Source organism: Rhinopithecus bieti, unplaced genomic scaffold (assembly GCF_001698545.2).
Source record: "Rhinopithecus bieti isolate Rb0 unplaced genomic scaffold, ASM169854v2 scaffold_20891, whole genome shotgun sequence".
NCBI lineage: Eukaryota > Metazoa > Chordata > Mammalia > Primates > Cercopithecidae > Rhinopithecus > Rhinopithecus bieti.
In genome coordinates this window covers 615745-630705 of record NW_016810137.1, presented here as the reverse complement: position 1 = coordinate 630705, position 14961 = coordinate 615745, and the positions used below count along the sequence as shown (strand labels likewise).

The 14961-nt window shown below is 39.8% G+C and overlaps 1 protein-coding gene across 4 annotated transcripts in view; it reads left to right on the top strand.

The window, feature by feature from the left end:
• The window catches only part of DENND5A (DENN domain containing 5A), a 138716-nt gene that overhangs the window by 81669 nt on the left and 42086 nt on the right, over positions 1-14961 (top strand). For all 4 annotated transcript variants that reach the window (XR_001889067.1, XM_017891440.1, XM_017891437.1 and 1 more), the window contains exons 6-10: positions 2544-2861; positions 4588-4803; positions 5304-5538; positions 12594-12744; positions 13734-13827. Coding sequence is in view for 3 of the 4 variants with exons in the window: in XM_017891440.1 (XP_017746929.1) it covers positions 2544-2861; positions 4588-4803; positions 5304-5538; positions 12594-12744; positions 13734-13827 (1014 nt within the window). In the remaining variant the exon portion in view is untranslated. The remainder of the gene's footprint in view (positions 1-2543; positions 2862-4587; positions 4804-5303; positions 5539-12593; positions 12745-13733; positions 13828-14961) is intronic.

Sequence of the window (14961 nt, the reverse complement as noted above, 5' to 3'; positions counted from 1 at the left end):
TGGTCGTGGCTATTTTTTTCTTTTATTCTTCCAGACAAAATTCAGAATTAGTTATGAGATAACACCCTTCGGAAAAAAATCTTCCTGAGATTTTGGAAATATTTACATTAAATTAACAAGTAAATTTGGGATTATTAGCATCTTATGGATTTTTTCTATCCATTAATATTGTATATATGTCCATTCAGATTGTATATTCCATGATGATTATAACAATGTCGATTAACATTTATTATGTACTGTGTGCCTGGCACTGTGCTGAATCCTTGACATTTTTTGTCATATAATTCTCAAAACAAATCTGTGACATAGGTAATAGTATTATCCCTGTTACATGAATGGAACAGCAGCTCCCTTAAGCATTTAATAATGTGCTGCAATGAAGGAAATGTTGTCTTGGCTAGAACAGGTTCATGAATATAAGATAAATATGAAAAAATGAAAGGCTTTTGTAATTTATACCTGCAAGAACATTCCAACAGGGACAAGAACTACAAAGTATTTAAATATATATGTACACACACATTTTTATTGACACATAATTATACATATTTACAGGGTATGGTATATTTCAGTACATGTATGTAATGATCAAATGTGGGTGTATGTAATGATCAAATGGTAATTAGCATATCCATAATCTCAAACCTTTTTTATTTATTTGTATTGGTAACATTCAAAATCATCTCTTCTAGCTACTTGAAAAAGTACAACAAATTTTTGTTGAGTGTAGTCACCCTACAGTGCTATAGAAGACTGCATTTATCCTGTCTAGCTATAATTTTGTATTGGATAATCAATCTCTTTCTATTCCTCCTCCTTGCCACCCTTCCCAGTCTCTGGTAACCACTCTTCTATTCTCTACCTCAGTGAGATCAACATATTTAGCTCCCACATACAAGTGAGAACATGTGGTATTTCTCTTTCTGTGCCTAGCTTATTTCACTTAACGTAATATCCTCCAGGCTCCTCCATATTGCCATGAATGACAGGATTTCATTCATTTTTATAGTGGAATAGTATACCATTGTTAAACTACAAAGTATTTAAATTAAATGTACAAGACCTCTAAAGAGGAGAAGAGTAGATGGTTAAGAACTTAAGATTATGACTGAAGTCAGGGTAACTGAGTTCAAGTCCCAGCTCTACTAGTTAATAACTATGTGACTTTTGACATGTTACTTAACTTCTCTGTGTCAGTTTTGTCTGTAAAATAGGGATAGCTAGATACTGCCGCGTTACTGTGGGGTTTTTTTGTTAGTTTGTTTTTTGAGAGGGAGTCTCATTCTGCTGCCCAGGCTGGAGTGCAGTGGCACAATCTCAGCTTACTGCAACCTCTACCTCCCAGGTTCAAGCAATTGTTCTGCCTCAGCCTCCTGAGTAGCTGGGATTACAGGTGCCCATCACCACACCTGGCTGCTTTTTGTACTTTTAGTAGAGATGGGGTTTCACCATGTTGGCCAGTCTAGTCTCATACCTCTGACCTCAGGTGATCCGCCTTGGCCTCCCAAAGTGCTGGGATTACAGGCAGGAGCTACTGCTCCTGGCCCCTAAGTTGTTTGTTAATCCAGATTATCTACCTCATCAGCAGTGTATGAGCACTATCTCTTTACATTCTCTCAGAAGCAATTTTAAATCCAGAAGGAAGCACAGAAAGAACAAAGATCAGCCACTAAACCTTACAAATTAAGACTGAGCCTCAGAAAGAGAGAATGGTATATCCAGGGTCATAGAGGGAGATCATAACAGAATCAAATCTGGAACCTAGACTTTCTGAACTCATTCCTAGGGTTCTTTTCACTGAGTGTAGAATTCACAAATTCACCAGGCATTTATTTTTTATTTTTTGAGACAGAGTCTTACTCTGTTCCCAAGCTGGAGTGCAGTGGTGTGATCACGGCTCACTGCAGCCTCGGCTTCTTGGGCTCAGGTGATCCCTCCCACCTCAGCCTCTCAAGTAGCTGGGACTGTAGGTGCATGCCGCCACCCCTGGCTAATTTTTGCATTTTTTTGTAGTGACGGAGTTTCCCCATGTTGCCATGACAAGTCTGGGCAACATGGAGAACAACAACTGGGCAACAGTCTGGGTTCAAGTGATCCACCCGTCTCAGCCTCCCAGAGTGTTGGCATTGCAGATTTGAGCCACTGTACCTGCAATGAGTGTTTATCATGTGTGAGACTTTTGTGTTTGATGCTAAACATCTATGATATTATAAAATGTGTTTGGTGCTAAACATCTATGATGTTGTAAAATCTTCACCACTCTAACATAAATTGTTTATCTCTTTATCTCCGTTTTACAGCTAAGGAAATAGAATCAGAAAGGTTAAGTAATTTTCCTAAGGTCACACAACCAGAATGTGGCAGGGTAAGATTGGAACTCAAGTCTGTATTATTTCTGAGCCCTATCTTCGTTACACCATATCTCAAATATAGCCATTTCAGGTGCTTTGTCTTTGCCCTCTTGTTCACTAACCTTTCTAAAACTTCTTCCCATAATGCTCTGGAGTTATTCATACTCCTCATCCTGTTTTGACTTCCAGGCTAACCTCTGCTTTGTGGACATCGACAACCACTTCATTGAGTTGCCAGAGGACTTGCCACAGTTTCCCAACAAATTGGAGTTTGTCCAGGAAGTCTCTGAGATTCTCATGGCGTTTGGAATTCCCCCTGAAGGGAATCTTCATTGCAGTGAGAGTGCCTCCAAGTTGAAGAGGCTTCGGGCCTCTGAGCTTGTCTCAGACAAGAGGAATGGGAACATTGCTGGCTCCCCTTTGCATTCCTACGAGCTTCTTAAGGAGAATGAAACTATTGCCCGGCTGCAAGCCTTGGTCAAGAGGACTGGGGTGAGCCTGGAAAAGGTAAGATGTGTATATGAGTCTGTGACACGTGTGATCTGTGCTAGGGTGCTATCCTGGTGAAGTAAAGTGTGGGATGAGAAAGCACCCAGTTCTGGACAAGTCATATTTGTGAGCAGTGAACGAATGTTCTGTATGGGGGACTCTGAATTCCATCTGGCAGATGTTATCCTAGTAAATGCTACTTTAATCTAAATCTGGGTAGCTTCTCCTTTGAACATCCGGGAGAGTCTGCCATCATTCTGTGTGAACACTACAGCAGAGTGATTGGAGAGAGCATGATAGTAATCTTAATGTTCAGACCTCTTTTATTTTTTGACAGAGGTTCTTACTCTGTCGCTCGGGCTGGAGTGTGGTGGCACGGTCACGGCTCACTGCAGCCTCAATCTCCTGGGCTCAGGTGATCCTCCTGCCTCAGCCTCTCAAGTAGCTGGGACCACAGGTTCATGCCACCACACACAATTAATTTTTTTTTTTTTTTTGTAGAGACAGGGTCTCACTATGATGCTCAGCTAGTCTCAAACTTCTGGGCTCAAGCAGTCCTCCAGCCTTGGCCTCCCCAAGTGGTGGGATTATAAGTGTGAGCCACTGTGCCAGGCCCAGATCTCTTTTAGATCCATTGCCCTTTGAGTTTCACAGCAACCTAAGGCAGACAGAACAAGTATTAACTGTTTTATAGCCAAAGAAACCAAGGCTTAGAGAGCCTAAGTGTTTTGCCTAAGATTAAATGCCTAGTATGTAGCTGAGCTGAGTCTAGAATCTGGTCGTCTTGAATTCTCACTGTTAAATTACTTTTGTAAGTTACTTATAAACCAATGGACCAATGTAATAATCTTGTTGGGCTGTGTTTCAGTGACATATTTCATTTTTTCTGCTTTAGTAGAGTAGATTTTTTTCTGCCTGGTAGAGTAGATATGTTTCAAAAATCATGGGCAGTTAAAGAGGAACAGAGAAATATTTGGTGAGATTAGAAAGGTTTTCTGGGCTGGATGTGGTGGCTCACTCCTGTAATCCCAGCACTCTGGGAGGCTAAAGGGGGAGGATCACTTGAGGTTGGGAGTTCAAGACCAATCTACCAACATGGACACACCATATCTCTACTAAAAATACAAAATTAGCCGGGCGTGGTGGTGCATGCCTGTAATCCCAGCTACTGGGGAGGGTGAGGTAGGATAATCACTTGAACCCGGGAGGCGGAGGTTGCGGTGAGCTGAGATGGTGCCATTGCACTCCAGCCTGGGCAACAAGAGCGAAACTCTGTCTCAAAACAAAAAAAAAAAAACAAAAACAAAACAAAAAAGATAGGTTTTTTTTTTTGCAGAAAGAAGTAAAGTGATATAAGGGAAAAAATAAAAAATGAAGAGAGCCAGAATTTAACCTCGTTGCTTTGTTAAATTGACCTCCCATATTCCTTCCTTTCTCCCTGACCTTTGAGATAATTAGCACCTTTTCGTTCATGGCAGAATCTCTCTCTGCCCATAAAGATCTTATCTTCACTTTCATTGAGTTGTTGGATATCTTTAAGTGAAACGCTTTGATTTTTCTCTCCTTCATGTCTGAGTCCCTTTCCTTTTATTTATTTACTTTTCCAGTTTTCCTCTTTTGTTCTCATGATTTGCTACTAAGTAAATGAGCACTGGAAAAAAATCAGATAAAAAAATCAGGAATTGTATTCCTTGGGTTAAAAGGAAAAGTGTGTGTGTTCTCAGTTGCTTTTCTTTTTCTTTAGTTGGAAGTGCGTGAAGACCCCAGCAGCAATAAGGATCTCAAAGTTCAGTGTGATGAAGAAGAACTCAGGATTTACCAGCTAAACATTCAGATCCGGGAAGTTTTTGCAAATCGTTTCACTCAGATGTTTGCAGATTATGAGGTGTTTGTCATCCAACCCAGCCAGGATAAGGAATCCTGGTTTACCAACAGGGAGCAGATGCAAAACTTTGATAAAGTGAGTGTAATCCTGCTTGGGAGGTGGTGAGGAATGAGAACTTGCCAGTTATGTCTTGAAGCAGTAGTGGAAAATTACTTGAAGTAGTAATGGAAGATTATTATACGCTGGAAACAAGTTTATGGTCCTTTTGATGTTGATAAAATAGGTCTTGTTGCTTATGAATAGATGTGCTGATTATTATTATCAGATGATTTACCTTCAGCCAAAGGGATCTCTTAAGACAAAGATATACATGTAGAGTGAACATCAGGATTCTGGGAAGATTGGTTGACTCAGTAGGTTACCCAAGTGAGTTTGTTCCAGTGTCAAAAGTTTCAAGATACCTGAACTTACATGAGTGTTTTTGTTTTGTTTTGTTTTGTTTTTTAAATGTAGAGATGTTGCAGCTTGTTTTTCTTAAAGACCTAAGCAGCTCCAGAGAATAATTAACCTACTGGATTCCTCAGGCACATTGACATTACCCTTTTCCCTGTTCTGCTTCTTTTTGGTCCCACCAGGCATCTTTTCTGTCAGATCAGCCTGAGCCCTACTTGCCCTTCCTCTCAAGATTCCTGGAGACCCAGATGTTTGCATCTTTCATTGACAACAAAATAATGTGTCATGATGATGATGATAAAGACCCTGTGCTCCGGGTATTTGATTCCCGAGTTGACAAGATCAGGCTGTTGAATGTTCGGACACCTACTCTCCGTACATCCATGTACCAGAAGTGTACCACTGTGGATGAAGCAGGTAAGGCCTCCTTGGAACTGTACATTCTAGCCTCTTGGATTATGTCATTAACATGTCCCTTTTCCTAAATATGCCAGCCTCTTTCTCTGTTTCTGTCTTTGCATATGTGGTTCCCATTGCCTGCAATCTTCTTCGTTGTTGTTGTTTTTTTTTTGCCTGGTTATCTTCTTCTCATCCTTTAACACTGTTAGTTAGGAATGGATCTCATTGTATGTAATAGAGACCCTAATCAGCAGTGGGTTAAACAAATAGGGGGTTATTTTTCTTATATTAGCAAGAAGTACAGAATTGGTGGTTGCTGGTGTTGGCTCAGCTGCTCAACAATGTAATCAAGAACTGAGATTCTGGCTTTTTATTCAGTGAATCCTTGTTGGCTTTTATGGTCATACTGTTGCCTCATTTTTTTTTTTTTAAAAGGATGTCAATGAAAGCCTCATGGTTACAAAAGCTCTTTCTTTTCTGCCCTTTTTTCTGTGTGTGTGTGACAGGGTCTCTCTCTGTCACCCAGGCTAAAATGCAGTGGTGTGAACATAGCTCACTGCAACTTTGAACTCTTTGGCTCAAGTGATTCTCTTGCCTCAGCCTCCCAAGCAACTAGGACTACAGGCATGTGCTCCCATGCCTGGCTAATTAAAAAAATTTTTTTTTTTGTAGAGACAGGGTTTTGCTATGCTCCATCTGGTCTTGAACTTTTGCGCTCAAGTGATCCTCCCGTCTTGGCCTCTCAAAGTGTTGGCATTACACGCATGAACCACCACACCCAGCCCCAGAAGCTTTTCATATTCACATTCGAGGCAAGAAGAGGGGAAGGTTGATGTCAGCTATATTCGCCATTCCACCTTTTTTTTTCTTTTTTTGAGACAGGGTCAGTCTCACTCAGTTGCTTAGACTGGAGGGTAGTGGTGCGATTATGGCTCACCACAGCCTTGACTTCCCAGGCTCAAGCAATTCTCTCACCTCAGCCTCCCGAGTAGCTAGGACTGCAGGCACATACCACCATACCCAGCTAATTTTTTATATTTTGTAGAGACGGAGTCTCACCATGTTGCCCAGGCTGGCCTCGAACTCTTGGGCTCAAGCACTCTGCATTCCAAAGTGCTAGGATTATAGGCGTGAGTCACTGTGCCTGGCCTATTTTCCCACTTTTATCAGAAAGCAAAAGCTTTCCCAGAAATTTCTAACAACTTTCATTGTCTCATAGGCCAAAATCATGTTATATGATCACCCTCAAGTGCATGGGAAGCTGTGAAAGTGAACATTGAACTGGGTGTAATGTTACCCTGAACAGTATGAAGGTCTATAAGCAAGAAAGAAGGGGTGAATGAATTATGAGTAAGCAGTTGATGGTATTTGCCACAAAAACCTAGCAGATATGTTTCCTTCTCTATGAAGCCTTCTCTGATGCTCCCAGACTGAGTCAGTTGATTCTTCCTCTGTGTTTCTGTGGTGCTTTGTGCGTGCTTTTACTCGATCTCTAATTTTTATAGCTATCATTATTAGGGAACAACTTAAGGGCAGAGACTGTATTTACTCATTTTCTTACCCCCATTCTTCTAGCATTTTACCCAGCACGTAGGGATGCTGTAATCTACACAAATGATTGAACATGTCCTTTTGTTTAGAGGACTCATCTACATCAGTTTAGCTAGAGAATGGTTTCAGCTTGAAGCATTAGATTAAGTGCTGTATTCACTTCCTGCAGGATGTTCAGTGTCCTTGTTAAGGCATTTTTGTATATTTTGATCATTCATTTGCCGCATTTTGTAGCTACCTACCAGACGCCGAACGTATGGCAAGTCTTCAAGAAATATTTGCCAAATGAATGAATATGCCAGACTTGTTTCTAGGCTTTGAAGATGTAACTGCTGACAGTTTAGACAAAGTCTTGCATTTTCTAGTTCAAAGTCTTGTATTTTCTAGTTCAGGATCCTATGTCCTAACTGAGTTAAAGTAGTCTAATTGCATGGACAACTTGTCCTCGAACCTTTGCCAAAAGGACTGTCATCTTAAGGAGGGTCCTGGAACAGGGGCTGACAGGTAAAGAGAGAAGACTAGAAAATGTAAGGGAGATATGATTTTGATTTGTGTGTGCCTAATTTCTCTTAACAATGTCTTTTTGAGAACAAAGTCTTTTATTTTGATGAGGCCTAATTTATCAGTCGGATTATGCTTTTATTGTATCTAAGACATTTTTCCCTTACCAAGGTCACATAGAGATTTTCCCCTATATTTCCCTGTAGAAGTTTTATAGAGTTTTATAGTTTTAGGTTTTACATTTAGGTCTCTGGTCCATTTCAAGTTAGTTTTATAAGTAGTGTAAGTTATGGGTCCATTTTTGTTTTTCATATAGATATTCATCTATCAGACCATCCTTTCTCTAATGAATTGCCTTTATGCTTTTGTCAAAATATTGTTAGTCTGTATATGTGTTAGTCTACTTCTGGATTTTCTGTTCTGTTTCATTGATCTGTTGGTCTACATTTATACCAATACCACACTGTCTTGATTACTGGAGCTTACATTAAATGATTACTGTAGCTTATATTAAATCTTGAAATCAAGTAGTGTTAATCTTCTAACTTTGTTCTTCTTTTCAAAGTTGTTTTGGCTATTCTGGGTTCTTTGTATTTCCATACATATTTAGAGTCAACTTGCCGACTTCTGCAAAGACGCCTTCTGAGATTTTGATGGATATTTGACATCCTAACAGTACCAAGTCTTCTAATCCATTAACATGGCATATCTTTCCATTTATTCAGGTCATCTTTAATTTTTCTCAACAGCATTATGTACTTTTCAGGGTACAGGTTTTGTATGTCTTATCAGATTTTTCTCTAAGTAGTTCATATTTTTTGGTGTTATTTTAAATTGTTTTGTGTTATATAAATTTGGTACTATTGTATTGCTTTCTTAATTTTAATTTCTGATTGTTCATTGCTAGTATATGTAACTATAATAGCATAATTTTGTATATTTATATTGTGTCCTGCAAGCATACTAAACTTACTTTTAATAGCTTTTTTGTACATCCATCAGATTTTCCACAGACAGTCACATCACCTGTGAATAATGATAGTTTTACTTTTCCTTTCCGCCACCCTGGATGCCTTTTATTTCTTTTCGTTTTCTTTCTTTCTTTTTTTTTTTTTTTGCTGTATTACACTGGCTAGAACCTCTAGTACAAAGTCAGATAGAAGTAGTGAGAGTGGGCATCTTATTCCTGACTTTAGGGGAAAAGCATTTACCATAAGAATGATGTTACCTGTAAGTTTTTCATAGATAACCTTTATCAGTTAAGGATCTTACTAGCTTGTTCAGAGTTTTTATCTGAGGTGGATGTTGAATTTTGTCAAATACTTTTCTGTATCTATTGAGGTAATTATATGGTTTTAGCTTTAGTTTGTTAATATGGTGAATTATATTTTTTCCTTTTTTTTTTAAAATGGTGATGGGGTCTCACTCTGTTGCTCAGGCTAGAGTGCAGTGGTGTGGTCATGGTTTTCTGTAACTTTGAAGTAGTGGGCTGAAGGGATCCTCTCGTCTTAGCTTCCCGAGTAGCTAGCACAATAGATGTGTGCCACCATGCCTGGCTAATTTTTATTAAAAAAAAAAAAAAAAAAAAAGAAATAGCCTTCTTTATTCAGAGTAATATTCTTTACTGTGAAATCTATTTTGTTGGATATTAATAACTACTCTAGCTTTCTTTTGAGTAGTGCTAACATGGTATGTCTTTTTCATTATTTTACTTTTAATCTATTTCTGTTTTATATTTAAAGGGTATTTATTGTAGGCAGCATGTAATTGGGTTTTGCATTTTTATCCAATTTGACAGTTTCAGATTTTTAACTGAGGTCTTTAAACCATGTACATTTAATGTGATTATTGATATTTCTGGGTTTAAGCCTGTAATTTTGCTGTTTGTTTTTTATTTGTCCCATCTGTTCTTTGTTCCCTTTCCTTCTTTTTCTGCCCTCTTGTGTACTAATTGAATATTTTCCATTTTTTTATGATTTCATTTTATCTGTTTTATTGGTTTACTAGCTATAACTTGTGTTATTTTAGCTGTTGCTTTAGGATTTATAGTACACATTTAACTTATCACAGTCTACTTTTAGGTGATATATCACTTTCCACATAGTATAAGAACTGTACAGAACTGCCAGGCACAGTCATGTTCTCCTGTAGTCCCGCTGTTTGGGAGGCTGAAGGGGGAGGATTGCCTGAGCCCAGGAGTTTGAGTCCAACTTGGGTCACATGATGAGACCCTGTCTCTAAACAACAACAGAAAGGAACTTCACAAAACTCTATTTCCGTTTCTCTCTTCCTAGCCTACGTGGTATTGTCATTTATTTTACTTTTACATATGTCATAAACCTCACACTACATGGTCATTTTTGTTTAAACAGTCAATTGCCTATTAAAGAGATTTAAATAATAAGTACAAAATCTAATACTTTAACTGTGTAGTTAGCATTTCGGGTGCTCTTCTTTCTTTTCTGTAGATCCATACTTCCGTCTGATATTATTTTCTTACTGCCAGAAGGACTTCCTTTAACGTTTCTTGTAGTGTAGATCTGCTGGTGATGAATTCTTTCAGCTTTTGTAATTCTTTTGTCTTTGAAAGGTATTTTCCCTGAGTATAGGTTAATAGTTTTTTCCTTTCAGTACTCTAAAGGTGTTGCTCCAGGCCAGGTGCGGTGGCTCATGCCTGTAATCCCAACACTTTGGGAGGCCCAGGTAGGTGGATCACTTGAGGTCAGGAGTTTGAGACCAGCCTGGCCAACATGGTGAAACCCTGTTGCTATTAAACATACGCACACACACACACACACAATTAGCCAGGCATGATAGTATGTGCCTGTAGTCCAAGCTACTCAGGAGGCTGAGGCACAAGAATCACTTGAACTCAGAAGGTAGAGGTCGTAGTGAGCCAAGATCGCACCACTGTACTCTAGCCTGGGTGACAGAATGAGACCCTGTATCAAAAAAAAAAAAAAAGATGTTGCTCCTCTGTCTTCTCACTTTGTAATTAGTTTATTCTCATGCTGCTACGAAGAAATACCCAAGAGTGGGTAATTTATGAAGGAAAGAGGTTTAATTGACTCAGTTCCACATGGCTGGCAATGCCTCAAGAAACTTACAAGCATGGTGGAAGGCACCTCTTCACAGCATAGCAGGAGAAAGAATGAGTGCCAGGAAGGCAAATGCCAGATGCTTATAAAACCATCAGATCTTGTGAGAACTCACTCACTATTGCGAGAATAGCATCAGGGAAACCGCCTCTGTGATTCAATTACCTCACACTGGGTCCCTCCCACCACACATGGGGATTATCACAATTCAAGGTGAGATTTGGGTACAGACACAGAGCCAAGCCATATCATACTTCCATTGTTTTCTGATAAGAAATCTGCTGTCATCCTTAATTTTGATCTTCTCTATATGCAAAAGGTCTACTTTCTCTAGCAGATTTTAAGATTTTCTTTTTATCACTGATTTTGAGCAATTTGATTATGATGTGACTTGGTGTAGTTTCCTTCATGATTCTTGTTCTTGCGGTTCATTGTGCTTTTTAGATCTGTGGATTTTTTTTGTTTACATCAAATTTGCAAAAATTCTGGCCAGTATTTCTTCTAGTAATTTTTCTATTGTCCCCATCCCTACCTTAGGGACTGCGGTTACACGTATGTGTAATATCTGGGATTGCGTAAAATTATCCCAGCACCGCTGATACTCTTTTAATGGCAACAGCTTTTTCTCTCTCTCTGTGACTTCTTTGGGATAATTTCTGTTGCTATGGCTTCAAGCTCACTTAGTTTTTCTCCTGCATTGTTGAGTGTGCTTTTAACCCAGCCTGTGTATTTTTCATCTCCACAGCTTTCATCTTCAGACGTGTGAGTTCTATGTTTCTGATTTGCTGTTGTTGTTGTTGTTTGTTTGTTTGTTTTTAAGAGGTTCTGCTTTGTTGCCCAGGCTGGAGTGCAGTAGTGCAATTATAGCTCACCGTAACCTTAAACTCCTGGGCTCAAGTGATCTTCTGGCCTCGGCCTCCTGAATAGCTAGGAATAAAGGTGTATGCCACCATGTCTGGCTCATTTTTTTTTTTTTTTTTTTTTTTTTTTTTTTTTTTTTTTTACGAGATGAGGTCTCACTGTGTTGCCCAGGCTGGTCTTGAAGTCCTGGCCTTAAATGATACCCTCACTTTGGCCTCCCAAAGTGCTGGGATTACAGGTGTAAGCTACCAGGCCCTGGTAATCTTTGATTAGATGCCAGACACTGTGAATTTTACTATTTGAGTCCTGGATACTTCTATATTCCTATAAATATTCTCAATCTTTGTTCTGGGATGTAGTTAAGTTACTTAGAAATAATTCCATTTCTTTGTGTTTTCCTTTTTCCTTTGTGTTTTCCTCTGGCAGGACCAGAGAATCCTTTAGGCTGTGATTAATTCTCCACTACCGAGGCACGGCCGTCTGAGTACTTTACTCAGTGCCCCATGAGTGGTTAGGTTTTCTAGTCTGGCAGGTGGGAACAGGCATTATTCCCAGCCCTGTGTGAGCATTTTGTATTGTTTCTCCTAATCCTTTCCAGTGATTCTTTCTCCAGCCTTGAGTAGTTTCTTCACTTGCGTGAACTGACCCATTACCCTGCTGAATACCCTGCAGATCCCCTGGATTCTGTCTCTTCTCTGGTACCATTCATATGAACTCTAGCCACCTTGGTCTCCTTAACTCAGGGAGTCCACCAGTCTCTGCCTAGACCTCCCTTCCTGAGCCACAGCCTGGAAGCTGTCTCTAAGCAGTTAGCTGGGATAGTTCTAGGGGTTACCTCATTTCTTACCTGTTTCTCAGGGTTCCTGTCCTTCATTGCCTGATGTCCAGTGTTTTGAAATTTATCATTTTATATATTTTGCATGGGTTTTTTCCTATTTGCAGGAAAATCATTCCCTTTTACTCCATCTTGGCTGGAAATGGAAGAGTAGCTAGGTTTTAAAAAAATTTTTGACTTGATTTGTGTGTGTATTTATGTGTGTATGTGTTTGTATTCTCATCCAGAGAAAGCAATTGAGCTACGTCTGGCAAAAATTGACCATACTGCAATTCACCCACATTTACTTGACATGAAGATTGGACAAGGGAAATATGAGCCGGGCTTCTTCCCTAAGCTGCAGTCTGATGTACTTTCCACTGGGCCAGCCAGCAACAAGTGAGTCAACCCCAGGGATTCACTGATCCAACTCCCTAGCCATAATAGGGTCATCTAGTATCTGGGCTAGAGCTGTTATCCCCAGAGGACCTTGTAATTTTGTAAAGTAGATATAGAGAAGACCCAGACTATCTAGGTTGTTCGCTTGTTTGAACAAGAAAGTATGTGACAGAATGTCTTTCAGTTCTGCCTCCACTATGCAGATTGGTATAGCTCCATATGTCCAGGACCTGCAAAAAGCTGCAAATGGGTTAAAATCATCTCATGCCTGGATCCCATTCAACAGCAAGCTAGCATTGTATTTATTAAATGGCAGTTGAAATAATCAGAGCCTGAAATGAAAAGTAGATAAGTTAGCAGAATTACTCAGTAGTTACTTTTGAAGATGACTGTATCAAAGCCCAGATAGAGTTAAGTGAATATAGTTTTAGATCTATATGTCAAGTGTTTCTAGATGTTTCAAGAGAGACATGTTCCCTAAGGAGGTATCTCTCTCATGTCCAGTCACTCATCTTTAATCTGCTCTTCCTCAAGGTCTCTGAGCTGTCTCTGGTGACTTCTTGGTCATTTCCTATGTCCAACATTGGCTCTTAGTCATTCATGTTTTCTCCTGTTAGTTGACATTGCTTTTTTTTTTCTTTTTTTTTTGAGACGGAGTCTGGCTCTGTTGCCCAGGCTGGAGTCCAGTGGCTAGATCTCAGCTCACTGCAAGCTCTGCCTCCTGGGTTTACGCCATTCTCCTGCCTCAGCCTCCCGAGTAGCTGGGACTACAGGCGCCCGTCACCTCACCTGGCTAGGTTTTTGTATTTTTTAGTAGAGATGGGGTTTCACCGTGTTAGCCAGGATGGTCTTGATCTCCTGACCTTGTGATCCGCCCGTCGCGGCCTCCCAAAGTGCTGGGATTACAGGCTTGAGCCACCATGCCCGGCCTTGACATTGCTTTTTAAGTGAGACGTTATTAATTGCCTGCTTTGATTCTGATGTGTTAGGTGGACGAAAAGGAATGCCCCTGCCCAGTGGAGGCGGAAAGATCGGCAGAAGCAGCACACAGAACACCTGCGTTTAGACAATGACCAGAGGGAGGTAAGATACCTTAAGAATGACAAGGATGACCTTGCTATCATGCTATGCACTCCTTCTCTTTCTCATTTCCTGTTCTCTAGTCTGATTCAAATGTCTCAGCATTGACCTCACCCCATAAAGAAGGGTTAATAATAGGTCTAGTTCCTGATATCTGATGGTGGGCCTGGGTTATCACAAATCAGAATGTAGGATGTTTTACAAATTCCAGCTAGCTACTAACCATGTTGTAATTACTCATGCATTATGCTCCCTGGGGAGTCTGATAGGAACCTCAGAAGTTAGGAGTCTGAAACTTGGGAGAAATCCTTTAAAAATCGGTGTTTTGTGTGTGTGTGTGTGTGTGTGCGCTCACGCGCACATATGTGTATAGGAAAAAAGTTAATTTTTTAAAATTCTTTTTTTGTTTGAGACAGAGTCTCACTCTTATCACCCAGGCTGGAGTGCAGTGAAGCGATCTCAGCAAAGTGCTGGGATTACAGGCGTGAGCCACTGCTCCTGGCTGTTTTTTTTTTTTTTTTTTTTTTCTTTTCATCTCCCTGGAGCTATAAGAAGAGCATTTCAAGTAGAGGACATGGCAGGATCTAAAGTTTGGTGTGTAAATGTGTAAAGGAGGCTGTGGGCAGAATATTTTGGAGGAGGGTGGTATGGAGATAGCTAGCAAGTTAGGAAACAGGTAACAGCAGTCCAAGAATAGTAATTGGACCCTAACCTTGGTGGGTTGTTAGTAGAGACAGATTAAGGGGCCATAAGATAGAATGGACAGAGTTATGCCACTGGAATAAATATGGGGGAAAGGAGAAGTTTAGGGTAAAAATGTTGGTCATGAACCTACTGAGAGGATATCAGAGTGCATTTTACTGCATTGATGTGGGTTCTGTGTTAAACATATGAAGAAGAATAACCGGCACATTATACAGAATAATTGCAGTTGTTGTTTTGAGTGTGCAATCTTATTTTCCAGGCCTTAATTTTATACTTAATGATAGAAAGGGTAGATATCTTTGATATGGGCAGAGGAGTTAAAGTCCTCTCAGCTTGGTGGGGGAACTTATTTTCTCAATGTTTCTCAGAGATTTGAGATTTGCTGTAGTCATGTATTTTTTGACTCTTGTACCTTTTTTTTTTTTTTTTTTT